We start from the raw sequence: 27,452 nt of genomic DNA, 5'->3' as shown, positions 1-27,452 counted from the left end.
TGAGTCATTTTTAGAAGGACATCTCTTAATATCCACCTCACCTTGAGGCGCAACTATTCCTCTCCAAATCAGGCAGAGGTAAATGGGAACCAGAAGTGATTTAAAGCTCATCTTAGCTCAGAATTTTTCAGCTTATTTATTGTCTTTCTCCCAGAGCTCTTCTGTGACTCTGGCTATTAAGATTACGGATGTTTTTGTCGGGGATTGTATTTATCACGGATTTAAATTTAGCTGAGAACTAATAACATGTGAGGTGTGTCTAGACTTTAATTCTGCACAGGCGGGCTGTGCTCGTCGGTAACACCTCACAGATTCTGCTCCATTCATCCATCCATCCATCGCCTCTTTGCTTGTATTTTACCCCTCGACACCGCGGAGCTCTGGCTCTGCCCAGCAGGGACGACAGCAATGAACCAAAGGTGCTGAGGGTGCAATCCCCTTCCTGCTGGTGGAGAGGCGAGATTGGGCCCAGAGAAGCTTGGGATGCAGGATCTGTGCGTGGGGCCCTGTGTCAGAATTCGGCTCTCCACCCTCCCCGTGCCCAGCGGGGACCAGCACACGGTGGCACGCGCAGGCAGAGCAGAGGTTTTGGCCCAGCACGCAGCCAAATAAGGCCAGTGCCTGGCACACTAATGAGCTGAGTGGTTTCAGCCCTGCTATAATTAAGCCCCTCAGACTGTATTTTGTTTTGCACGCCGTGTTTTGCTGTCTTTGATGGCTCTCTCTCCACGGCTGTGAGGAACAGGAATTGGTTTCTGAGGAGCACAGGCTGACGGAGGCTGCGGGAGCCGGTGCACGTTTACGAGCGGGTGGAACAGCAGTGCCCCGAGAAGCTCCCGGCCACAGGGAGAGGTGGCACAGGGACCCCCTGGCAGCTCAGCCCCAGCTGGGGCTGCAGCACGACCCTAGGGAGCAAATCCATGTGCCAACCAGGGTGCCATCCTGACTCCGTGGCACCTGCACATCCCTGCAGCGTGCCCTGGCCCCAGCCCCACCCCAGTGGCATTGCAATGGTAGCAGCAGCCCCACTTGTCTCTGTACAGCTGCCCAGCACCAGGGAGGTGATGACATGGGAGATGATGGATTGTAAATACATGGCAAACAGCTCTTTGGAGCCTGGCCCAGGCCCAAGCAATCCCACTGAAAATGGTTCCACCGGACTGGGACATGCTGGCCTGGGGCTCGACAGCACTGCAGGGGAGCTGGTGGGATCAGCTCCCACCCCTGCACCTCTTCACTTCGTGGGTGATGTGCTCTGTGTGGTCCCCAGTGAGCAGCCCCACTGCAGAGGGAGCAGGGAAAAGGGATCAAGTAGGACAGTGCACTGGGAGGCAACCACAGAGGGTTTTTGTGGGGACTCCAGGCCCTCACAACCCATTGTGCCAAAGCTAGTGGTTTTCCCAGATGGTGCTGGTGGACATTTTTATGGCCAGTCCATCATCTTCCATCCTTGCATCAGGCAAAGAAATTTTGAATAATATTTGGGGAACAAAAGTTATCCTTGGGTCATATATCTGTATGAAATGCTGAATATGAGCAGATGCAATAACAGGAACGCACAGAACGTATCCCAGCCCCATAAATAGTGCTGAGCAGGGAAAGTAATGTACAGGATATGCAGTGATGGATACAAATGGAGCCAGTGGAAGTAATGGATTGGGTGTGTTCGGCGATAGCCATAAATAGCATTAGTGGGAGCAGTGCAGAGAGTAACATAACAATAGATATAAACATGAGCTGGAGTAGTCTTAGACCTAATATACAATATTAATATGATTTGATTCCTCACAATAGCTTGAACAAGGAAATAAATGCAACAGAGTCAGTGTGACGGGGAGTGTCCAGTTCCGCCTTCCAGTGGGCTGGGAGGGCTTTGGGCTGGGCCACAAGCCAGACCATGAACTCCCCAGGAAGGTCCCCCAGCCCACTCCAGGGATGGCAGCAAGAGGCTGGGTCTTTCCCAGCTGAGACCAGGCAGCCTCCCCGTGCCCTGCAGCCCCCTTGGACCTGAGTTCAGGCTCCTGCACACTCTGTAGACAGAGTCTGACCAGGTGCTGTGTCTCGGGGGGAATGGTGTGGGTCTGCCCTTGCAGCCTGGCATGGCAGGAGACAAGGGAATGGCCCTGGGGTCACACACAGAGAGCAGCTGCTCTGCCCATGGGGGAGCACAGAGGAAGGGGGCTGGTTCCCACAGAGCTGTCGCTGTTGCCGACCCCAAGCGGGGTTCCCCCAGATGCTCCATCCCGTGCTCAGCTACTCTGTGTTTGCAAAGCAGCCTTTATATTCAAGCTCCATCTACAGGGAACAGAATAATTTCAAGAGCTTAAAATAGGATGTAGATAGATGTGTTTCATATTAAATTATTTTTTTAAGAAGCTGAGGAAGCTGTCTGACACAGATTCCTCAAGGCTTTCCACTCAGAAGTCTGTGCACGTTCAATCAGCAAGTGGAAAGTCGGGGGGTTGGGAGGAGAGATGGTCTTGTAGCCAAGGGGCTGGATTTCAGCTGGAAAATTAGAACCTCTGCTCTGCATTGGCCATGCCTTTCCCCCTACTGTCATCTCTGCCAGGACTGCAAAACCTTTGGCTGTGGCCGTGCCCACCTTTTGCTCATGTCTGCCTTGCTGTTTCTCTCCCCCCTGTTGCCTGCAGGTGAGAGATAGGATGGTAGCTGGGGAGGCGAGTATGCGCAGCCCAATCCTGGCCTGCTGGCAGCCGATTCTCCTCCTGATGCTGGGATCCATCCTGTCCGGCTCCGCCACGGGCTGCCCGCCGCGCTGCGAGTGCTCCGCCCAGGAGCGCGCTGTCCTGTGCCACCGCAAGCGGTTCATGGTTGTGCCAGAAGGGATCCCGACTGAGACCAGGCTGCTGGACTTGGGCAAGAACCGCATCAAGACACTCAACCAAGATGAATTTGCCAACTACCCTCACCTGGAGGAGCTAGAGCTAAACGAGAACATTATCAGTGCCATCGAACCTGGGGCTTTCAACAACCTCTTCAACCTCAGGACGCTGGGGCTCAGGAGTAACAGACTCAAGCTGATCCCCTTGGGGGTGTTTACTGGACTCAGCAACCTTACCAAGCTAGACATTAGTGAGAACAAAATTGTGATCCTCCTAGACTACATGTTCCAGGACTTGTACAACCTGAAGTCTTTGGAGGTGGGGGACAACGACCTTGTCTACATCTCCCACCGGGCCTTCAGTGGCCTCAACAGCCTGGAGCAGCTGACCCTGGAGAAATGCAACCTAACCTCCATCCCCACGGAGGCACTGTCTCACCTTCACGGCCTGATTGTGCTGCGGCTGCGCCATCTGAACATCAACACCATCCGGGATTACTCATTCAAGAGGCTGTACCGGCTCAAGGTCCTCGAGATCTCACACTGGCCCTACCTGGATACTATGACATCCAACTGCCTCTACGGGTTGAACCTGACCTCCTTGTCCATCACCCACTGCAACCTGACGTCCATCCCGTACGTGTCAGTGAGGCACCTGGTTTACCTCCGATTCCTGAACCTGTCCTACAATCCCATCGTCACCATCGAGGGCTCGATGCTCCATGACCTGCTCAGGCTCCAGGAGATCCAGCTGGTGGGAGGGCAGCTCACCACAGTCGAGCCCTTCGCCTTCCGCGGCCTCAATTACCTGCGCATCCTGAACGTGTCAGGGAACCTGCTGACCACCCTGGAGGAGTCAGCTTTCCATTCGGTGGGCAACCTGGAGACGCTCATCCTCGACAACAACCCCTTGGCCTGCGACTGTCGGCTGCTCTGGGTTTTCCGGCGGCGATGGAGGTTGAACTTCAACAAGCAGCAGCCCACCTGCTCCACCCCTGAGTTTGTCCAGGGCAAGGAGTTCAAAGACTTCCCTGACGTCCTCCTGCCCAACTACTTCACCTGCCGCCGAGCACGGATACGGGACCGCAAACCTCAGCAGATCTTCGTGGACGAAGGCCACACGGTTCACTTTGTCTGCCGGGCAGATGGGGACCCGCCGCCCACCATCATGTGGCTCTCTCCCCGGAAGCACCTCATCTCTACCAAAACCAACGGGCGGCTCACTGTCTTCCCTGACGGCACGCTGGAGGTGCGCTACGCCCAGATCCAGGACAATGGCACCTACCTATGCATCGCCAGCAACGCGGGTGGCAACGACACCATGCTGGCCCACCTGCACGTGCGCAGCTACTCCCCAGACTGGCCCCACCAGCCCAACAAGACCTTTGCATTCATCTCCAACCAGCCCAACGAGAGCGATGCCAACAGCACGCGCGCCACCGTGCCTTTCCCCTTTGACATCAAGACTCTCATCATCGCCACCACCATGGGCTTCATCTCCTTCCTGGGCGTCGTGCTCTTCTGTCTGGTGCTCCTCTTCCTGTGGAGTCGGGGGAAAGGCAACACCAAGCACAATATTGAAATCGAGTACGTGCCACGGAAGTCTGACGCGGGCATCAGCTCTGCCGACGCGCCGCGCAAGTTCAATATGAAAATGATTTAGCCAGGCAACAATTTGCAAATAATAATGGTGTTGTTTTGTTGGTTTTTTTTTTAAAGAAAAAAAAATGAACAAATAAAAAATAATTAACAAACAGTGCTACAAACATACCGACCTCTCTCCTTCCACCGTGCCCTCTGCCCCTTGTCCAAACCCACTGCACCCACACTGTCACCACCTCTTTCTCCTCCTCTTCTTCTTTATACCAGGAAAACATTCATCCGATGTCTTCAGGACTCCTGTGTTTGTAAGGACTTTGTCTGATGGACTCTAGTGTCAGATATAACTCTTGAGAGGGGAAAAACAGCAGGGTGGGGGGGAAAAAGAAAGTAAAAAGAAATAAAATCAATAAAAAGTTACGAACTTTCTTCTGTAACTTTGATTTCAATAATTATGGATTTTTATGAAAACTTGAAATAATAAAAAACCCTATTTCCTATAGATAGTTGGAATGCAAAATCTTGACTTCTTGATCTGTCCAGTTCTGTACCTGGCAAGCGCTCAACTTTCTCACCCCAGAGGCACTTCCCAGATGCCTTGCCAAGAGCAGCCCCAGGCCAGGGTGAGTCTCCCACCAACACCAGATGCACCTCCTGCACTGTCCCAGGCCCTGCGTGGCACCAAGAGGAGTTTGACTTTTCTTCACAAAGACCAGTTGTGGTTTCATAGCCAGTTCCCCTGCCCGTCCCCAGAGCCTGAGGAGTGGGGCTGTGACACCGTAAGCAGCAATGGAGCAGGGCTGTGTTTTCCTGCCCTTTGTGCTGGGAGGAGGATGCAGAGCCCATTGTAGGGCAGGGGGCAGCTGGCTGTGCACATGGCAGGGCTGGGGATCCTGCTGCTTACATGGGGAGAGGATTTTCTGCCAGCCTTTACCAGCAGGACCGTGGTGTCTCCTCTCTGAGGACAAGCTGGCTCTTGTGCTCCGGACAGCTGTCCCTGTGGGCAGGGAGGCAGCACTTCCATTGGCAGCATCCACTTGGGTGTCTCCAGCACCTGGTACCCCATGGTCAGAGCAGCTCTAGTGCTGCTCCCCACCTGCCTGCGATGACTTTCGTGGTGGCTTTGGGACCCGATCGCTGGCAGCCAGACTCTCCAGCACCCTCAGGTACATGGAAGGGAATTCAGCTTCCAGGCTCCCAGGAGACTTAGTCTGAAAAAAAAAAAAAATTGCATAGGTCAATAAACACACACACAGGCTGAGGCAGACGACAGGCACAGGCTGTAACACGCTGTCTGCCCTGGTCCAGCTCCAGTGTGCCCATCACTGTGGGGTCTGGTCATCAGCAGCAACCTACCTTTGCTCAGCTCTGGGACTTGGATCAGGAGATCTGGAAGGTCTGTGCTGTCTCACAGAACCATAGAATTGGATTGGAAGGGATCTTAAAGATCATCTCATCACCTCAAGGAAAAGGGAGAAATGGGGGTTAAATTTGCCACTGGGTTTCCAGAGCTGGAAGCACAAAACATCCCTGCAGATGGTGGTAATATGGCCACTAAAGGCTTTTATAAGCCTTACTGAATGAGCAGGTCCTTCCCATCCTTCCCAGCTGCTGCCAGGAGGGTGGCACCACGCTGACCAGCAGCCTCCTGGCTCACCCAGCCCTGGTGGCATCTCTGAGGCAGATGAGCCGAGGTTTGCGTGCCTGATTTGTAAAGCACCTAAGGAGTCTTCAGGGATCAAAGTCACTACAAGATGATGAAATGTAAGCAACGGGAACCTGGAGCCCCAACAGGGAAAAGAATGAGTTTGCTTTTCATCCAGCAATGCGCCAATCTAGAAGAACCAACCTGAAGCATCTGTGCAGGTGGGGAGGGGGGAATTTTTGCTGGTTTCAGCTTTCTGTTCATCTTCAAACAAAAGATCTTGTGTTTCTTCCTCCACAGCAGGTTTCACAAGCATCTATTTGTCCTTTTCTCATCTCTAACCCATCTTTCCTTTATAACTTTGAAACGAAAACATTTTTTAAAAGCCTTTTGCTTTTGTTTTGCTTTTTAAAAGAGCCAAAGCAAAATGGTCTTTATGAGCTTCCCCTCCCACTAGTGTTAAACCAACATTTTCAGCGAGCTAAACATCAAACTACAAACAATAAGGCAGAAACCTAGGGATGAAGTTGAAGGCAGGCACGCTCCAGGGACTGCAGATCCCTCTGGGAGTTGTGTTCCCCCAGGAGAGGCAGGAATGCACGGACATCTCAGCACTCAGAGGACAATGCCAAGCTGGGCACAGCTGAGCAAGCACAGTGGGCACAGAAATCTCAGTCTGAGCCTGGTTGCCAGGACCAACAACCAGTGGTTCAGTAGACAGCAGAGAGGTGAAGGGGGGGGATCTCCATGACCCTGGACACTGGCCATCCAAAAGAGCTGCTTACTTAGTTGGCTCCAGTTATCCCTCTTAATGCTGTAATGAAAACAGTTAATTCAACACACATGGACTTAAAGGAATACTAATAACCAAGCCCAATGAGGCATTTGTAGTACAATAGCAATTGAAGAGGGAAATCAAGTCTTTCACTGTCAAAAAAAGCTTGAAAAAAACCAAAAAGGAGGCAGGAAATTATTTCTTTTCCATGGAAGGTCTCTGGATTTTTCCCAACCCAGCCCTGCCACACAGCCCCACACATGTCCCCAGCCCCTCACCCTCTGCTGCCCAAAACCCTCCTAGGTGAGGCCACGCTGCTGCCCTACATCCAAGCTGCAGCTCAAATCCCCCATTAGCAAGGGTGCCCAACGCTCTGTGGCACTGCTGCCTGCCACACACTTTGTTACCCACACTGATTTTTTAATCTTCGATGCTTTGTGAACTGGATAATTTTTTCTTTCCCGGTCACCATGTGATTGAAGCAGATGGATGGAGCAGAAGAAAAGCATCTCGGAGTGGCCAGAAACTCAGCTCAGCCATTTTCATGGATGGTAAAGATGAGAAAAAAAAAAAACAAGTCCAAAGAATAAACTCTCTTTTTTCTCCTTTGCTGAGATTTACAGTCTGTTTCTATTGCAGTTTAATCAGGGGTGAGAGAGCAGAGGCTGGGTTCCAGCACTGTTCTTCAGGGAACCATGGCCCGTGTGTCAGAACCAGACAGCACTTTCCACTTGTTTCTTTTGAATAAGGATAAATACAGAGCACTTTATAAAAGAGCTTAAAAGAGGTAGCAAAAAACACAGGAAGAGATGTGCTTAGGGCACAGAGGGCAAACATGCCTTTACCTCCTCTGCTTCCCAGACTGGGAGCCCCATGGGGATCTCCGTGACCGGCAGTGTGTGTGGGGCTGCAGCAGGGAGGAGCATGAGGGATTAATCAACACTTCCAGCCTGAGAACATCACCTGCCCCATGCCCTTCCCTCCCCACCAGCTCCACATGTCCCTCCCCTGCCATGGCCCATGGCTGCCAGGTGTCAGCTCTCTCCTCTGCCTCCCAGGCAGGAGCAGGGTTATGAGCACCCTGTGGGACAGACATTTACACACACCAACTCCCTGACCCTCCTCATCAACCCTGTACCCTCTTGGCTCCTCTCCACGGATCACCAGAGGTACACAGAGCAGCACAAAAGACCCTCAGCCCCCCAGCTCCCTGCCTGCAGCCCCTGTGTTCTCTGCCTGCAGCTCCCCGGCTCTCCACCTGAGCTTGCTGCCTTCCCCTGCTTCTATCAGACCTTATCACACTTAATTTTACTCCTTCTCTCACTAACTGCCCTCTCTTTCTTATCTCTCCTTCAAAGCCAATATTTTACTCCCTGCCTTTTTTCCTCCTTATCACACTCTCTCTCTCTCTTTTTTTTTTTAAATACTTTCTGCCTTCTGTGCTTCTCCCTTGCTCTGCTGCCATTTCTCTCTGCCAAGAGCTCTTCTCTCTCTACCACTGTGCTTCCCACAGTCCCTTCCACACGCAGGTTTTTCCCCCAGTCTCTGCCTCTCTCCTCCCCTGGCAGGGGTCTCATCCTGCTCCCACCACGGCGAGCAGCACAGTGGCATGGAGGGGAAAAGACCTTTGGGCTTTGATTCCTTTTCTCCTTTCTCCCTTCCTCCCTCCCTTCCTTTTCCCACCTCCTCCTTCCTCACTCCCCACATTCTCTCCAGCCCTGCCCAGCTGGTTTGCCATGAGACAGAGCAGAAACTTTGCAGTTCAATGCCTTCTACCAGGTTTTTGCAGGACATGGTAGCAGGGAAAGGATTTGGGATGCAGGGGCTCAACGCCCTGGAGGAGATGGCTGGGAGAGCAGCCCAGCTCTCCCTTTCCTTTGCCCTGGCTCCCACAGGAAAAGCAGGCCTATTGCTTTCCTCTCTTTTTCCTGGATCTGTATCTGCACGGTTATGATAGATTTACTGTGATTCTATCAGTTTATGATTAAAACCCATAAATTTTACTAGGCCTTTTTCTTATTTTCCATAATCCGCAGCATTCAAGGCAATTCAAATTTTAACTGGAAAGCATGGGCTGTGCAGTTAGGTCCCAGTGTAATGTGCAATGGTTCATTTCCCAATTCACCCCCATTACTGGTGGTACTAAAGAAATATTTTCCCGTGAAAGAGGTTTTTCCTCAATTCCCTTGAAAACAACATCCTTACCTGAGCAAAGGATCAGAGGAACACAGTGTCCCCCACCACTGTGTTTTGTTCCCATCCTGAGGTTTCTAAGCAGAGCTTCCCTGTGGATTTAGGGAGTTGCTGAGGGTCACAGGGTGGCAGGTCCATGTCAGCTGCCCCGTCTCAGCTCCCATCACCAGGCAGCAGGTAGCTCATGCCCCTCCAGAGGTTTCATCATGTGCCTGTTACGATCCAGATAATAAGACATTTCATTCAAATGAGCAAATTTATTCCAGTGGCACTTTAATAACAAAATCAATAAAACTACACTTCCCAGCAGGGCTTTATCATATGCTAGAACTACAGCATATTGCCTGGATATACTAAATTTTCTCCCTGAAATAAAGTGCAAAGTTTAGAAGACAGATGACACCATTTGCAGCACTAGTAGGATAAATATCCTAATAAATCCATGGCCACCTGGGCACATCAGAGTTGTCACACGCTGCACTTTGTGGCCACTGAGAACTTCCCAATGACAGTGAGAACTAGAATGAGACCTCTGGGGCTCACGGTGGGGATGTAGGGAGTGTGGGCTCTGGAGCACAGCCCTGTGTCATCAGAGCAACAAGGCATCCATGCAGACAGACCAGCCAGAGTGGAATGCCTACATGGGAACATCGTGGACCTGGTTATCGGTGCAGGGAACCTTATCTGTTGTGGCTCTCTCTGAAAGAAGCAGCTCTGCTCAGGTGGAACACTGAGCACCCAGCCTGGGGACCAGCCATTCCATGTGGTGGGGACCAGGCTGGCCTCTCCCAGCAAAGCTCCTTGGTGCCACCACTAAGCTAGAAAAGAGATAGGACAGTCAGGAAAGGCTGCTGGTCCTGCAAGCCCAAGGGGCAGCAGCGCCCTGGGAAAGACAACTGCCTAAGGAAGGCCCATGTGAAGGGACAGTTGCTGCCCTGCCCCTTGCTGTGCACTCCTCCATGCAGATCCCACCCCCTGAGCCCTGCACTGGGCTCTGTGGTGCTTTCCCATGGGCCATCCCTCTCACTCCCTCCCCACCTCCATCCCCCTCAATTACTGCCTGCTGCTGCATCGGTGTTTCCCACATCATCTCACTACAGCACCTTGCCTGACACGAGATTACGGCTCTTCCCTCCTCCATCATCCTCCCAGACCGTCATCCATCAGCTCTGCAAACCCTGCCCTGTTCCCAGCCGTTCCAACTGCCAGTCAGCCATTTCCCACCAGCTCTCTTCTCCTCCTCATCCCTTCAGCTTGTGCTTCCCGAGCCTATCAGTGTTCCCCAGCCTTGAGTGCTGCGAAACTAATTAGCTCACTACAAAGATTGAGGAATAATTAGGGACTCCACTGAAGGCACAAAACTAGGGCATCTTGCCTTAAATAAATGCAAGTGTCTCTGCGCTCTGCTGACGGCCTGCGATTGCTTCAGGCAGATGATTACACGACTCACTGTCCCTCAGCTCCCACTCCAGGCATGTTCACCAGAGGTGCCTCTGCCTTCATCTCGCCCTTTAGACAGGTCCTTTCTGGGTTTTTTTTTGGCTCATGTCCCTGCACCAGCTACTCCCCAGAGCTCCACAGCTTGCCAGGCACCAAAGCAAGCAGGCAGCATTCCTGAAGATGCTGGTGCTGCAGGTTTGGGTGCTGCCTCCTCAACAGATCCCCATCTCCATCTCTCTCAGGGGGAAAGCTAGAACCAAGCATGGAAAATAGCAAGAAAAACATTTGCAAAACTTCTTTTCCAGTTGCCTGTGCTGGGTAGAAGAGAGGCCAAAACAGCCTTTTCCCTGGGCAGTTCCACTGTGTTGGGCAGGAGTCTGCCCTGCCCCACGCTGGAGTCCCTAAGGACAGGGTGATACAAAAGAGGAGGATTTGGGGGCTGCACAGCTCCTGCTTCCTCACACACAGACCGTGCTGGGCACTCCCCACCTGAGCATGTGGAAGGCCCTGGTGACACACAGGGGTTCCCTGTAATCCTCTGCCTCCCGCTGAGGAAATCCCCCTCCCTCCTGCCTCCACCGGGTAATGAGCAGGAGACAGAGTCAGAGGCAGCCCAGAATGAGGCATCTCTGACCTTCACCACTCACTCATCTCCCAGCACTGTGAACAATCCCTCCTCCTGCCATTGTCTGTGCCTGAAGAGGTCCACACAGTCAGCACTTACAAATGATATTTAATAACAAGCTGACACTCAGCCCCTGTGTCTCACCCAGAGATCTGAGGCAGCCTGATAATGTCCTCAGTCATTCGTGGAGGAGCAGAGCCTGTTGCCTGCCGGGGAAGTTGTGTGGGGAGACAAACCCTACTTTAGGCCCTTCGGAAGAGCCACTCCAGCTCCTGCTCCCTCTGAGCCTGGTCTGTCCAGGCTGAGCATCCCCTCCTGCCCTCAGCCCACCCCTGCGGGGAGGAATGCTGGTGGCCACAGTGGGAAAGGACAAGTTCTCACCTTAGGGACCAACCACCAAAGGACCTCATGGACACTGTGGTGCTTCACACAGAGCCTCAACCCCTTCCATCAGAGGCCTTATGGCCTCGTGGGTTTGGTTTGTTCTCAGGGGTTTTTATTGCCTCAGATCCCCAGCCACAGAAGGGGCAGGGAAGGAGGGGTGAGAAGGGGGTCCTAATGTGACAGCCTACATCAAACTGACCCTCATGTAGCCACAACTCCTCCTCAGTGGTCCAAAGAGGTGAGGTATCAGGTGTCCATCACCCACAGGAGGTTCCCTTCCCATACCTAAGGACACAGGCTTGTGGAAGATGAAAATCTTCAGCTTTTTGTATGAGGGTTTGGGATCTGGGGAAGGTCCACACCCTGAGAAGGGCCACACTGAGCCAGCCCCAGGGCCGTGAGCCTCAGGAACATGTCCCTAGGAAGGGGTTTATCGCAGAGGGAAAGCCCAGGTGAGCCCAGAGGAAACCCAGTGACTCTCCTTCTGTGCAATCCCTCCCAGTCTCGGGCAACCCAAGGTTCCGGAGCTGCTGAGCCATGCAGTATCTGCACCATTTATTTGTTTTTAGTCCTTAACAAATATTTCTTCCTCAGAGTCATCTGATTTCATTTCGCAATGTACTCGTGCCCCTGGTCCTCAGCAGGAATTGTAGCAGTGGGTGCCACACCCGGATCCTGCTCGCTGCTGCCAGCGAGGTGCATTTGCTCAGCGCACCCTGCACTGTGCATAGGAAATTACGCTGCAAGTGCAGCTCCCTTTTTTCCAGCTCTAAAGGGTTAAGGATTTACAGAGACCAGGTGAAGCTAGGCAGAACAGGCAGGGCTGGATCTGCTGGATCTGCACCCGCAAATGGACTGGAGCAGCTGCTCCCTTCTCCTAGGGTGGCCACTTAAAGGGACAATGCCAAGGTCGATTAGACCCCAAGCCTGGGCCTGCCTTTTCTTTCCCTTTTCTTTCTCCTGGGGCTCACAAGCGTTGACAATTCAAACAGATGAGAATTCAGGACAAAAAGCAAAAGTGAGAGCTTCAAACACCCTCATATAACAACCCTTCCCAGCTAGGCTGGCAAGGCAGCTTAACATTGCCTGCTCCACAGCAGCTCACCAGCTCATTGTGACCTGCTCCTCAAACCATGGGGGAAGAGACCCAAAGCTTTTTAAATTCCCATGTTTCTCTCTCTCTCTGTGAGATAACATGGTTTCACACTCACTGAGTCTGCTCACAGCTTGTAAATCCTCTCTGGCAGTGTCATTTTAGGGGTAAAACCTCCATCTGTGCCAGGTTGAGAACAGAAGCAGGGCCAGGCTGTTTCTCTGGAACAGACCTCCTTGGTCGTGCACCAAGGACCAGAGTGCAGAGGAGTCCCTTGGGCATGGCTCTAGCCTGACAGAGGGCTGTCACTAGGCAGAAAGCTGCAGGAGATGATGGGGAACAGGCTGCAGGCTCTCCAGCACTCCCCCTCTTTCCCATACCGAGCTCCTCTGATGGGATGGTCTTGAAACAAAACTGCTGCTGCCTGCACATTCCTGGTGGCTCCAGGTCTAGGCACACAGCTGTCAGCAAGGCTTTGCTGTCAGGACTCTGGCAAGAGCACCAAAGCTGACAGTATTCTCCAAAAGCAGAAGTGGGATGAGGAAGAAGAGACAAAATCACCTCAGACGCAATCTTGCTCAGTGACAAGAGGGTTCTGCTCTGGCATCTTCCAAGGAGAATGAGAAGCTCCCTGAAAGTCTGGGGTGGTTTGGGATCTGTGTGGAACTGGAGGTTCCTTCTGTCACAAGGCCCTCACAGATGGATGCTCAAGGCAGCAAACAGACAGACATCTTTATCCTGCAGTACAAGTGGAGCTGTTCTTGTCTTTCAAACAGACACCTAATCATTTTTAAGATCTCTGCCTCAGAACTATCTTTTTGATAAAAACTAATCACAGGCTTAAATTACAGATAAATACCCAATATTAAAAGAACCGTTTGAAAAAGAGGAAAGGGGTAGTTTAACAGTGCTCATTTTCTCTGCTTTTCTATAGCACACATCTTGGGCTATTTAACTGTAGAGCTTATGGATCTTTATTCTGACAGCTCTCTTTTCTTTCAGATGGGGCTTCCACAAATGTTTCCCCTGTTTTTTTTCCCCGCTCTGCCTCCGTTAACCGAATTATTGCAGCAATCACTGTCTCCAGCTGAGCAGAAGAAGCAGGCATGCTAAGAGCTGTGCAAACACACACGAAGGAATCAAGCCAGTGCTTAGAAGGCTGGATCCAAAGGTATCTACACAGGGAATGAGGGACTCACAGGTGCCTGCAAAGGATCTGGGCTATGATAGCTCAAAAACGAAAAGGAGCTGGGGGGGGGGGGGAAAAAAAAAAAAAAATCAAAGCTTCAAGTGGCTCAAGAGACTCGGTGAGGACAGAGGTCTGTGCCCACAGCTCTGCCAGCCCTTGAGCTGCCAGCCAGAGGGATGGAGCTGCTGTTGGGCTGGCAGGAATGATCCAGCTCTAGGTGCTTTTAAGCACTGCACAATCCAGGCTCACGCTGGCTTCTTCTGCTCTGCAGGGAAGAATGGCTTTGATCAACAGAAGATTGCCGAGTTAATTGTAATGATATTCTAATAAAGCTAGGGAGATTAATTACGGCTCTTTATCAGCGCTGGCCCTCTGCCAAGGGTTTGCAAAATTGTTTTCCTCTGTTTCTTGTCATTTGAATTTAGGAGAAGAAAGGAGGAAGTTGGGCGCCTTGTTTTCCTGCAGCAATCAGGAGTGTGGCCTTGTGCCCTGCTCACACTCACAGCTCGGCGCGCTGATGGAGGGGAGCGGGAGGAAAGCAAGACAGGGAAAGCAAATGGAGAGCGACAGAGCAAACCAATTAGACATCAGGCAGCACAATTAAGCTCCTCGTCAACAAGTGGGCTGGTGCAGGGAAGCACAAAGGAGCGAGGCGATGGCATGCGACCACAGACGTGGCTGCACAGTGGATAAACCCGAGGCACATTACGCCTTTCCAGGCTGGGGAAGACAAGATATACACAGAGCTTGCCCTGAGGGCCCACAGCGGTGCTGACGTGGGGCAGAAAAGCCCCACGGCCTTCATTCCTTCTCTTACCACATCAGCACAGGAAAGCGAGTGTCCAGAGAGCAGACAGAGCCTTGCTAAGTGGCCTCGGGGAACAGGAGACTCAAAACTTTCCTTTCTCACTTGACAAATAGCTGTTCCTTCCAGGGAAGGTTTAGCAGTGCCCAGGCAGGTGAGAGACAGACCTGCAGAGGAATGATCTGAACTGGAAGGCAGGAGATCAATCAGACAGAGCAGCCCGTCTTGCTCACGGGGAAGGGTGAAGAGGCCGTTCCTGCAGCTGGCTGGCACAAGGTGTGCTGGTGGAAGAGGCTTTGAGTGAAAGCAGAGAGGGAAACATGCTCCTCACACAAACCAGAGAGAAAAATGAGAATTAAAATAATACCACCTGCTTTTCTGCAGGCACTACAGCAGTGCCAGAAACTTCCTATTGATGGGTCAGGGCTCGTAGCTTTGAGGAGGAAACATTCCACCCTCTAACCCATGCCTTCAGCTCTCCATGGGCACCCATAGGACACACAGCTGATCCGGAGGCACTTCTGTGAATGGCTCGAGGAAGATGACACATTGCTACTGCTCATGAACCACAAAGACAGGTCTAGATTAAGATTTTACGTATTATTCCTGCCAAATGGAACATTCCTAGGTTTTATTCACCTGTGACAAGCTCAGGCAGGGCCAGCCTGGCAGGGTCCCTGCTCTTTCTGCGACAGTGGGGCTGGCTTGTGGCACGGGGCACTCCCAAAGGCATTCATGCAGGATGGAAATGTGGCAAGATTAGTCACGGAGCACCAACCTCCACATGCCACATGGCCACTGATAACCCCCAACTGCCTTTTGAAAGTGCACCAAGCACATTTGCCTGCAGAAGGACCAGAATATGACAGCAACATCCTCTCTGTGCTAAACCAGAGGACTGAGGGCAAGGTCACAACAGGGTAAGAGCAGGGTCCGTTTTTTTGTACCATCAACCCTGATAACAATACAGATAATTCTTTGGGGTTTTCAATGACCCATAAAACTATCTCACACCCACAGTGTTTCTTCCAACTGAGAGGAAAAATTGCTGATCTAAATACTTTTCCCCTGGAACACGACAGAAACAATTATTCATTTAGGCTTTTGTAAAGACTATTGAATTTGGCAAAATGTCACTCCAGGGGCAAAATAACCTGGAAAAAAAAAGTTTCAAAAACGTTTAAAAGCTCTACGGTTTTTAGACAAGGAAACTCCACTTTTCCCATTTCAGAACAAATCCTTACACTAAATCTGAGTTTATTTTAAATACTAAGAAATAAACAAAACATTAAGAGAACAATTACCAAGACAATCAACACCAGAAAGCTAAGTGTTGCAGAACCTTCCATCAAAACTTTCCACCCCAAGAAAATTAGTTATTTTATACAGATTCTGGGTGACTAAAGCATTCCAGCAGCTTAAGGTATTCCTTAAGAAGAAAGTCTAATTTCCAGCTGCCTGGAGCCATTATCCCTGCCGATGGTTCTGGTACTGGTCCCTCTCAGACGGCCAGGGACTGCACCCACTGCTCTGTCACGCACTACCCAAGATTCCCTATAAATAAAATTATCAGCATTGGCTCTTGTGTTCATTTCACAGGCGGCTGCTCCGCTGACAGGTTTCACACGGTGCTACTGTGTCTTGTCAGCTTTATACTCTCAGGCCAATGCCAGCTCACCAGCTCTGATGTATATACATAAAAATAAACGGCTCAGAAACCCCAATAAAGTGACAGATAACATAATGGGACCTGGCTTCAGAAAATAAGCTTCTTTATGGAACCTTTGTGCCTCCAAATTTGATTTATGCCGCGTGGGCTGCCTCTTGGCGATGGTCTGGGGAGGAGGGCTTGCTCGTGCTCACTTCCTGCGGGCAGTGAGGGGACAGTGGCTGATTAAGAGCTGGCTTTAGGTCTCCTACCCTAAGACTGGCAGCATTAGTGTCAGAAACAGAGAGCAGAGCTTCCCTCAGGATTTGGTTGATGTGATCTTTCCCCAGCTCCTGCAGGTGCTCAGTGTTTTTCCTAGTGGTCACCCCAGCCAGGTCCAGCACCTGCCCCCCTGCCCACCTCAAGGAAGCTCTTTGCACCCTCTCTGACCCTCATAACTCCCCTCCTTGTGCTTTTCTGGCCTTGCCCACACTGTCTGCAAGCTGGAGGTAGCTGCAAAGAGCTCAGGGCTTCAGCAGCTGACAGAGCATATGAAGCTGAACCAGACAGTGCCTAAAGGAGACCATGTGAGCTTCAAAGGGGAGAGCTCCTGATGGCATGAGCAGGTTCTCCTGGTAGCCTCTTCGCTCTGGGCTGCAGATGGTCCTTATTCAATCTCTTTCTAGAGGAGTTTCCTTGCAAACAGGGATAATCCTTCATTTGATGTTTGCTCCCTTGGATATCGCTGTTCACAGCAAGCACTGCAATTTGTGTTTATTCTTGCCAAGCCATGTTTATTCTTGAGCCGCTTTGATTGTTACAGTGAAGGCTGGGATGGCTCTTTCAGTCAAAGTGCCTGTTTCCAGGGGGCTAATAATGAGAGACTGTCAGTCTGGAGGCACGACGGAAAAGATCACAGCCCCTCCTCTCTCAGCAAACAATCAGCCACTGCCAGACCCCACGCTTTGCTCTTCTCAGTCTTTGATATGCGGCTGGGAGATCCTTCGCTCCAACCTCAAGCGGAGGTGCCAATTGGATGCCAGCCCCACTGCCGTTCCTGCAGAGGGGCACAGAGACTCCCGGGAAAAGCCTCATGGATGCAGTGTGTGAATGCCATGGGACCCGGGGATTCAAGCAGCCCTATGCCACGCACGGGATAAATGCCTGGTGTGGGGTGAGCCCAGCAGAGCCTGCGTGGTGGAGCTGGGCTGCTGGGACAGACACACCGGGGCTCCTGACGCACTAAAGCATTTCAGAATAACCTGTGGGCACAGAGAGTTCCTGCTGCAGGTGCTGGGCCATTCACTGCCACAACTGGTGCACCCAGCAATTCCTGTCCAGCTCCCAGGCTCCCATGTGCAGAGGAAACCCCTGGCTAACTGCTGCCAAGCATGAACCTCATCAGGAGAGGAAGAATTCACCTGCAAGATCACACACAGACCTGCTGCAGCACAGCCAGGGGACCGCTGGCTCAGATGGCAACCACGTGGCTCCCCATCCCTTGTTCCAATCTCCAGGCCTTCATCCCATTCAGATTTTAATCAAACCTTACATTATGCTGTCATTTGTTGGGGGCTTAGTCCTAAGGAGGGCTGTGGGGGAGGTTTCCCCTCAAATTAAATAATTAAAATGTTTTTCTCAGGCTAAATAATTTTAATTCCCCCCCCAGCAGACCAGTGGCAATAAATATTTAATACATTCCTTGCTTGACTGCATCCAGCATGTTATCATTTTAGAAATCATTTTATTGTCTGTATTTTTATTCTTTTAATTACAGTCACCTAGTATCAAACCACTTCAATAAATAATCAAAGGCAAGGGAGAGACAGGGCAGCCAGGATGCTTCAGGAGAGGCATGTGGTGCTACCTGCATGGAGAGGGGGCACACAGGGGATGGATGCATCCCATGGTGGCAGCCACTGTCACTACTGCTTGGTGCTTACAGCTGACCCTGACCTTAATGCTGCAATCCTGGCAGCTGATTTGGGTTACCAAATGACAGCTCTGGAAGGGGGACATGGTGCTTATCCACCTCCAGTGCAGAGGTCCATCCTGCCAGTACCCTCTCTGGCAGGGGCCAGCAGCAAATGCCGGGGGACTGGTGTGAATGCCAGCCAAGCGTGCACTGATACATCCCCAGGACACTCCTCTGGCAATCTGCTGCTGAAGGACTTCCTGAGTCAGGTATCCTCTCTCTCTTTTGAAAGCCCTCAATGCATTTATTTTTATTTTCTTCCAGGAATTTCTCTAATTACCAGGATAGCCTGAGCACTTAACTGTTCTCTGTCCAACCCAGCCACTGATTTCCAGGTAGAGGTGCCCGCTGTGCCAGCAATGCCGGGTGCAGCAAGGGGGGATATGTGGGAGCAGGGGTCAGAAAGTGACCTCCCACACTGTTGGAAGATGGAAAGCTGGGAGCCCCAGCCCTTCACTGCACGGCCAGATCCTGCCATCCCCACAGCCATCAGGCTCAAGGCCCCAGTGGCCTGGCAAGGAGAGGGTTAGCAGCTCCTGCAGCTGCCACCACAGCCAGCCTGGTGAATGGCATTAGCAAAAATGAATATAAATACTACATGAAGCTAATAGGATCTGAGGGGAGCTCCTTAGACAAGTTGATTTCCAAATTGGACTGACTTTAACCTCACATAAATAAAAATGAACGCTTATAAAATATGGTGGAAAAATCCATAAGGGCAGATGAAGGCATTGATGCGTTTTTCTCTTCCTCCTGCACTTGGAATATAGAGCAGGGCTCCACACACTGCTCAGGATCACCTCAGTCCTGTCCCTGCTCCAGATTAGTCCAGGCAGGTTGTGTCTATGGCCAAACTTGGTCTGCAACAGCAAATGTTGCCCTGAGGTGAACCAGGGAGGTTCACCAGCAAGGTTCAGGGCCGGGGAAGCTCCCCTGGGCCAGCTCCAGGCATGATGGAGCAGGGGCTCAATCTGCCCCTCATCAGAACTGAGCTGTACAAACCCAGTGCAAAGCCAGCCTCCACCTCTGGTGCCAGAGAAGGTCCCTTTCCGATATTCAGACACCATTTTTCACTAAAGCTGGAGGGACATAACATCTCCAGCCAGCCTGCCAAATTCAGCTTGAATTCACCACTGCTTTCCTAAAGCATGGCATCAGGGTAAGCACACATCACACAGCATGGAGCCAAGAGGGTCTCACATGCTTGTGTTTCTTCGGGCAACCACTGTTAGGAAAAGGCCCTGCCCTGAAGGTCTTCAGCCTAAGCAGAAGCTGAGAGGAACCAACAGGAGAAAACGGGGTGGCTGCCTGACAGACAGGTAGTTCCTACACTTGTGCCCAAGCCCTCATCACCTGTTTGGGACAGAGGCTGGCACAGGAGGGGTGAAGGGCAGGGGCACATTTCTGCGGGGTGCATTTAGGAGCTCATCTCTGAGCAGGAGGTGCTGGAGCAGAAAGCAGAGAGCTGGGAGACGCGGTGAGTGCTGGCAGAGGCTGTCACCGGAGGCTGACTGACAGTGAGAAACCACGTGTGGAGAGGGTCTACGAGGTTAACAGCAAAGAAAACTGTGAAAGGGCTGGAGAGCAGAGACAGGTAGCTGCTGTTTGCCAGCAGGAACCAGCAAAAGCAAGTAAAGCATGGGTGACACAAGCAAAATGACAGGCACAGAAAACGATCCTTGCAGCACAGCTCTGAACTGGCAGGAGTGGGAGAAGATTGCATTTGTCAAGACCAGAGAAAAGGATGTTGAAGGAATTGAGCCGTGAGATGATGACACTCCAGATGAGAGGTTTAGCTGTACCTTAGCAACCCGAGGCAGGGGAACGAGGCAGCCCAGCACAGGCACCACCACAGGCACCACCACACTGGCCCTTGGAGCAGCAACCTTCAGGCAACCACGGGGTGCTTGCACATGGATGCTGAGATCCAGGTCCAGGCAGAGGACCAGGCTTGGGGAGCTGTTCCTGAACCATCTGCTGGCATGATAAAGATCTTCTGAGAGACAAGACAAATAAAGAAGTAGACAGAAAACCAGGAATGACAATTTGGGTTGCCAAGGAAGGACAGGTCTCCAAGAGGTCTGCAGGATGAGGGATCAGGAGGAGGGAAATGTTCTGCTGTTGCCAAGGAGAGCTTATCAGCATCAGGGGAAAGCAGGGCATGGGGCCAGCCCTGTGCTTGATCCAGAGGACCCGAAGCAGCCAGCAGTCATTGACAGCATGTCCAAAAAGCCATGAGAATTTGGGGCAAGAAAGGGGTGGGTGAGAGCTGATGGGATCTAAGGTAGAAGGGAAGAAAAACACATGTGTCTAGGAAGGGAAGATCAAAGGGGAAAGAGGTAGGGAATCACACTGCATGGAAAAATTCACTACACCCCCCCTGCAAGCTCAGGCAAGCCTCCCACAGGCACCAGGTGAGAGGCATCAGGACCTAAAGCCCTAAACCAGCTGGCTCTGAAATCGTGGTAATGGCAGCAGCTCCCCTATAAAAAGGGGTCTGGCCTCCCAAAAATAATGTGGGCAATAACAAAGTGGAGCAGCCTTAAATATCCATTTCCTCCACATAAATAACATGGTCTATAACTCGGGCTTTACAGGCAAATATTTACAAGGCAGAGAATCTACAGAAGATAAACAACTTCTGGGCTACTTGGGACAGAGACAAGGAGCTTGGAGATGAGCTCCTCTTGCCTAAAGTAAGCAAGGTCCCTGGAAAAGAGAGATGGGTCCAGGGACCTGGACAACTAGCTGGTACTGGGGACCACATGCCTCTCTGAAAACAGGGACAGTCATTTGATGCTTGTGAGATCTTTTCTCTGCTGCCACAGGCCAGCTCAGAGCTGGTTGCATGCAGGATGGTAGGCTTTGCTGACCGTCAGGGGAAAGGCTGGCAGAGCTGAGAGTTGCTACCATGATGGAGGAGCCAGGGTCCAGCAGCTGGAAATCTGTGCCCATCCATGAAAGCCAGGCTTGGCTAACCCACCACCCTGCCCATCCCAGCAGGTTCTTCACCAGGGCAACCATCTCAACCTCACGTGTGTTGTACTGGTTATGAGTCTCCCTGCCTCCAGCCCTCCCTGCCATCCTCCCTGGCACTGCTTCAACATATCTTTGAGAGATGCATCGTTGCCAGACAACACCAACCCCAAGGAGGCAGTCCCAAAAACGTGAGCAGCCTTGGCAGCTGGGGAAGCACCAGGCACACAGCAGCTGCAGTGTTTCTTAGATAATACTGTGCACAGCTTTGGATCCATAAAAAAATGCAAAGCTTCTTGACCCAATTCAGGAGAGAACAAAAACAACAAACCCAGACCCATGTATTAAATCCTCCAAGGTTTCTGGAGGCTCAGAGCAACTTTCTAGGAGCAAGGAATTCCCGCTGCGTCTATCCTCTGCACTCACCACTCATTATTCTTAGCATGGAAATTTTTCCTACCATTTCCAGGAGGTGCTTTGAGCTGTTTTCAGCTCAAAATGTTCTGTGCAGTGAATCCAGATTGGACTTGGTAGGCAAAGATAACAGGAGGTTGCAAGCAGGAACAAAAATCCCTCACGACACGCATACAGCATAAAGGCACCTCCAGCCTCGAAGAGTTTACCACCTTCAGCCCACACCTTGCAGACTACTTCTGAGCTTTACTGGTCAAGTTTGACTGAATTTAGCAGCGTGGGTCAGTGAAGGCTCAGGGTGTGTGATCCCTTGGTGTGTGTGGGACACGTACATTTGGGAGCTCGGGAGTGCTGCAGGACACGGCGGGCACCCACTCACCTCCCCACTCACCTCCCCACATCAGGGCAGATCAAACACAAACACACAGGAGGGTTCTTCTCCGAAAACACTGTCATGGCTATTCCAGAAACAAAGGACAATTACAAGGGAAGAAGCCTCCCTCTGCCCAGGGGAAATCAAGTTGCTGCTTTCATATTTGGGCTGTGTCCTACCCCTGTGCTGGGAGCCGGCGTGTTCTGACTCCGCGTGGCTGCAGCACGGGATGGATGGCTTGCCCATGGCACAGCTCAGGGCTTGGACAAGTCCCCAGCCCTCTCACAGGGCAGGAGGGGCAGGAGAAGGACCTACAGGGATTTCACAGCAGGCTCAGGCAGGGACAGACATGGAGATGTACAGGCCAGACTACGATGAAGGCAAGGGAAATTGCTTATAAAAGCAATGGATTTATCTTTCCAATTCTTACCTCTCACCCCTAAAATGCAGGTTTCAACCCAAAGACATACAGGTCAAATTTGGAGACAAACTTCAGAAAAAGAAGTGAAAATGAAAATTTCAGACCTGACTTTTTTTTCCTAGACATTTCTGAAAGGGAGCACTTCTCACTGAGGAAGCGAGCCAGCATGCACAAACAAGAAGCAAAATGAAATGACCCCAGACAAATCAAATGGATTTTCATGGTTTGTTTCTTCCTCGGGGTGTGTGTGAGGAGAAAAGGATCACTGTCAGTCTCCCAGAGACATTATTTTAACTGTTCTACTTCAGACACCACATTGAAAAACTGAATTATTCAGAGCTCTAATTGCAGCTCTGAGGAACACTTCCCTTCCTTGTGCACCGTGCTGGTGCACAAACTGCCCACATCCAGGGCACAAACTGGTGTTCTTCTCCTGCTTTCCCAAGGGATGCAGGCTCTACCCACACCCAGAGATCATCATATACCTATTCCCAAAGAGCACATCACCCTGGGGGAAGAGGGTTTCACAGACAAGTGTGTGCAAGTCCGTACATGCGCATATGAACTTAGTGGGATGGAAGGAAGCACGGGAAATAATGAATCCCCCTGCACTCACTAAGTCCAAACAAATAGACTGAACTGGGAGCCTGATTTGCATTGGTTTGATTGAAGATGTAATTTGCCACTGAATAAATATGGTTGCATCCAAATCAAACCTTTAGTCCCTCAGCCGTTATAACTCTTTCCTCTCTTCCCTCAGGGTTTGCCAACCTTTAAGGCTGACCAAGGATGATGTATTACGAGGAGGAATGGACTTAAATAAGATAAGGGCAAGAACAGACATAAGCAAAGACTTTCCATAAGGAAGCAGGAGATGTTTAAAAACACCTTACAGAAAAGGTGCCATCACTAGAATGACGACAGCCAGTCCAGCCCCACATCCCTCACAGAATCACCTCAAGATTATGATGGTAATCACACACAGAGCTGGCCCTACATTCCAAGGGGCTGGGGCTCTGTTTTCCCAGCAGGCTCCTGCTTAGAGCACTTTAAATCTACCAGAGCTCCCTTTGGTCTGTCCCATGGGTCCCCATCAGCATAGGCAGCTCTCCTGGTACCACCATGTCACCATGGTTGCCCAAAACAAGGTACATGACATCATATCCTCAGGGCAGTGGGGGACATGCAGGTCTCAGAAAGCACACATTGCTAGGATGGGCCTCTGATAGAAATATGAGCCCAAATTTAATGCTATCCAAATTGGGAAGCATTTCCCAGAGCTTTTCAAGAACTTAGAGCCTTGGCCCTGCTGCCTCTGCCCCAGTAAAGCCTGGTGAGGTTCAGAGCTTTCCTCCCCTGCTTGTGTCTCCCTGGATTATCACAGACACCATGCTGCTGGAATTGACACTTGGATGCCTTCCTCAGGCTATCACTGACTGGGTGAACCTGCTCCCCATCACAGACCCGCTACATGCTGAGCTCCCTCACTTGTTCTTTCCTCCCAATACCATATTTATGAGATCCCTCCAAGGTCTCTGTCAATGGCTCGGGCAGCCTTGGCTGCACAGCAGCTACCAGAGCAGTGAGGATCCTGCCAGCCTCTCAGGCAGGGAGCAGAAGGGAACCAGGGCCCAGCAAGAACAGATTTACTGGGGGGCAGAAGAGGATGTAGCCCCCATCCTCAGTAGCCTCGTCCCAAGGGACACCACGGTCCTTCCCCTCCGCCTGCCCCCACAACCCACAGCTCAGCTGCATCCAGGTGTCAGGTAGGATAGTGCTGAGTAGAGAAGACACAAGCCAATGCAAGAGAAAGAAGAATTACAGTGCAAACATGAACAACTGGGCATTGTAGCCGGGAAGGAAGTTACTTGCACGTTACTGAGCAGCTCTGGGCTTTGCCCTGTGCCTGAAGCCCTGGGACTCACAGCCATGCTACAAACACACCAGGAACGAGCATCTCCTGGGCGTGAATTCTACCCCAACACAGGCCTCACTGCTCCAACTGCAGCTTCCCAGCGCAGAGCATCCCTGGGAAGAGCAAGGATGCTCACAGCCCCAATTTATGTGAGGGGAATCCATCACAAGGCATGAAAGCTTTTCATTCAGGACAATTTGTTGCAGGAGTTATAAACTGAGGTGCTGGGAAGCCAATTGTCAGACCAGGAGCGCTGCAGATTGGCAAGGCAGAGAGGACTGCCCCTGCCAAAGAGCAACTTAATAAACATTCACTGGGTAGATGGGGCTGTAAACAGCACATCTGCTCCCGAGCTGGGCGTGGGGAAGAGAAGGGGGCAGGGGTAGGCAGCCTCATCCCTGGGTGCTGTTTGCAGCCTGGAGTCATCACTCAAAAGCAAGGACCATGGCGCAGGCAACGCCAAGGCCAGAGGAAGGGAGAAAGATTGATTATCCCATAAATCAATTGCCAGGCACTGATTACAAAATAAACCACCAGGGCAAAGGTCAAGTGCTTTGTTATATCACCCAGCCCACAAGATTTATTTACCACTTGGGCCATCAGTCCCTCTTGCCATCTATTACAGGGAGCTGCAGTTCTCCCTTCCCACCTTCGGGCACAGCTTTTGCCTATGGACACAACCAGCACAGACCTGCAGGCAGCAGCACAGGGCTTCAAAATCAGATCCAGCTGCTGGGACCAGGCAGGTACAGGCACTGGTCCTGTAGGACTTACAGAGCCACATCTACAGCTCTGGGAAAGGTGACAGCCAGGCAGGTCAGCCCTGCTGCAGGCACCAGTGGTGGCTGAGGGTGCTCACCAAGTCCTCCATCCCCACCAGCCTGCCCTGGAAGCTGATCAGCTCTCCACAGTGGGAAGATCAGATGGACATGGTCTCCTCTGGAAAGAGCTGGATCTACCATGAAGAGATTCCCACAGCCACTGGCCTCAGGGTGCACTTGTCATTTCTCTCTGGGCTCCAGGAAAGACCAAACCCTTTAAGAGGATCAGCAACTTCCCGGCAGGAGAGCAGGGCCTCACTCCAAATCAAATCTGTACCCAGCCAAGCTTTCTATGCCCACTTCTACCATCTGAGCTCTGCATCCTTACAGGGAGAGCTGCAGAGATCATCTCACAGCACTCAACTGGAATTCAGCCCAAAAAACTTTATTTTTTTCCCCCCTTCCCTTTCTAACTTTATATTTTAAACACAGGCAGCAATAAGAGAAATTCCTGGGAGTATTGTTCATCTGTTTCCCATAAGCTGCTTGTCACTGACCACGAAAAGATTTTTCAGCCTGGCTCCCAAAATATAAAAAACCCTAAAATGGACATTTTTGAGTCCTTCGCAACAACCAAAGGAGAATAACGTCAGAGCCGTATGATGTGTGTGCGTGTGTACTCAGAGGGTGGCAAAGAAATATCACAGGGAGGAGGAGAGGTGCCAGCCCGTGTGCCGTGGGCAGGGCGCCTTCTGCCTGCCTCCGACCGCACAGCCCGGGCGCTGCTGGGTGGGCTGCAAGTGCAGACAGCCTGGGCCAGGGCTGTTTCCACTTATGGATGTTCCCATGGACCATGAGGCTGTTACCCCATCCCCCTGCACCACGGTACTCTGCCAAAATGGCTGCTGCAGTTGGCACTTGCCTAGGAGTTTATTTTTCTTTCCAAAGCACTGAATGTTTCAACTCCTATTTTAACCCATCTGCCAGCAGAGAGTGGAGGCTCCAGCTCATGGGCCCAGCCACACGTTCCCACAAGGCACACAGGGCACCCCCGTGCAGAGGGACACCCCTGCACAGAGGGGACAGCTGAGGTGATGAATTGCAACCCCTAAAATCACAGGCTGGTCTGAAACATAAAGGACTTTAAACACCACCTTGTTCCAACCCCCCACCTTCCACTAGACCAGGTTGCTCCAAGCCCTGTCCAGCCTGGCCTTGAACACTTCCATGCTCCAAGCCTGATGCAAGTCAGTGCTGTCACTAGAAAAACTTGTGATTTACCCTTGCTGGGGATAGTCCCCACAGGCACCTTGTGCCCCAGGGTAGGAGTCATTCATCTTTTTTAGGGCAGCTTGTGGCCCTGCCAGTCACTACTTTACTCCTGCCACCCTCTCAGTAAGGTCAATGACCACTCAGCCTCAACTGTCTCCAGCTTGAAAGCATAAGGCACTCACTTCCCCAGGAGGTAAAGCCCCCATCCCTGCTTCTCTGAACTATATCAAAAACATTCCCAGCCCTTCAGAACAATTCTATGTCCCAGCAGAATCAGAAAAGCACAAGGACCCATGGTTTCTCCACTGGTCTCTAATTCCCCGAGGAAGGCAGCAGTCCATGGGAGAAGTCCCACCAGTGGGACCCTACTAGTAGCTGTGTTGATATCAGGAATTACATTCCCCCCTCAGGGGGTGGGCTCCTCAGAGGATGGTGCTCATCTCCAGAGCTCTATTCTCATCCACAGCCACCACCTTGACCTTGGTGGGGAAGGGTGTGATAGGTAGCCAGCCCCTCCTACACTCTTCCAAGGAACTCGATGGCAAAAATACATTATTCCAAGCATTCACTCCTGGAGGCTTTTGCAAATCCCTTGAAGTCAACAGTATATTACTTTAAGGGCTTGGTATGTCTGCTCCTCTCCTGCAGGGGTTCTGACCTGTACAGACATCAATCACTCCTATCACTTGGCCTGGCTCTGTGTTTCGGGTGATGGCAACGGACCAAGGTCGGAGCAAGGCAGTTACATTCCCCATCCTTCCCTCCGCTCCTCCTGGCAGATTTAGAAGTTCACATTTAATCTGAAAGAGGGAAGATGGAGAGGAGCCTCAGCAGCTGCATTTTCTGTAAATGTCAGGCTAGGAAGGAGATCTTAGCAAGCCTTAATACACTATGCAAATCCTCAGAGCATGACCGTGTGCTACCAGGGCTTTTTATTCCCCTCCGTGGTAATCAGAGAGACAGGGATTAAAGAGGGGAGTTGCCACACAACTAGCTGTGGTCCCTCTGCTTTACCAACCACTGTTTAAAGACCATGTTGGGACATATGGGCCTAAGGGTCCATAAAGACCTCCAGGCAGGGGTGGGTGTTCTCCTAAAGGGTGTTAG

General features: G+C 51.4%; 1 protein-coding gene and 1 long non-coding RNA gene across 5 annotated transcripts in view; one reads left to right on the top strand and one right to left on the bottom strand.

Moving 5' to 3' along the window:
- LINGO1 (leucine rich repeat and Ig domain containing 1) overlaps positions 1 to 4,878 on the top strand; it is a 152,648-nt gene extending 147,770 nt beyond the window's left edge. For all 4 annotated transcript variants that reach the window (XM_050309233.1, XM_050309235.1, XM_050309234.1 and 1 more), the window contains one exon: positions 2,652 to 4,878. In XM_050309233.1, coding sequence (XP_050165190.1) covers positions 2,664 to 4,505 — 1,842 coding nt within the window. In that variant the 5' untranslated portion in view covers positions 2,652 to 2,663 and the 3' untranslated portion in view covers positions 4,506 to 4,878. The remainder of the gene's footprint in view (positions 1 to 2,651) is intronic.
- Positions 4,879 to 4,961: 83 nt separating this feature from the next.
- The window catches only part of LOC126636736 (uncharacterized), an 89,232-nt gene continuing 66,741 nt past the window's right edge, over positions 4,962 to 27,452 (bottom strand). The window contains exons 2-3 of the long non-coding RNA XR_007628125.1: positions 9,067 to 9,266; positions 4,962 to 6,900 (exon numbers count right to left, since the gene is read on the bottom strand). This is a non-coding gene — a long non-coding RNA (uncharacterized LOC126636736). The remainder of the gene's footprint in view (positions 6,901 to 9,066; positions 9,267 to 27,452) is intronic.

Source organism: Myiozetetes cayanensis, unplaced genomic scaffold (genome assembly GCF_022539395.1).
Source record: "Myiozetetes cayanensis isolate MyiCay16 unplaced genomic scaffold, myiCay2020 scf14, whole genome shotgun sequence".
Classification (NCBI taxonomy): Eukaryota; Metazoa; Chordata; class Aves; order Passeriformes; family Tyrannidae; genus Myiozetetes; species Myiozetetes cayanensis.
The sequence above is the reverse complement of the archived record's forward strand: the minus strand, read 5'-3'. Positions and strand labels throughout refer to the sequence as shown.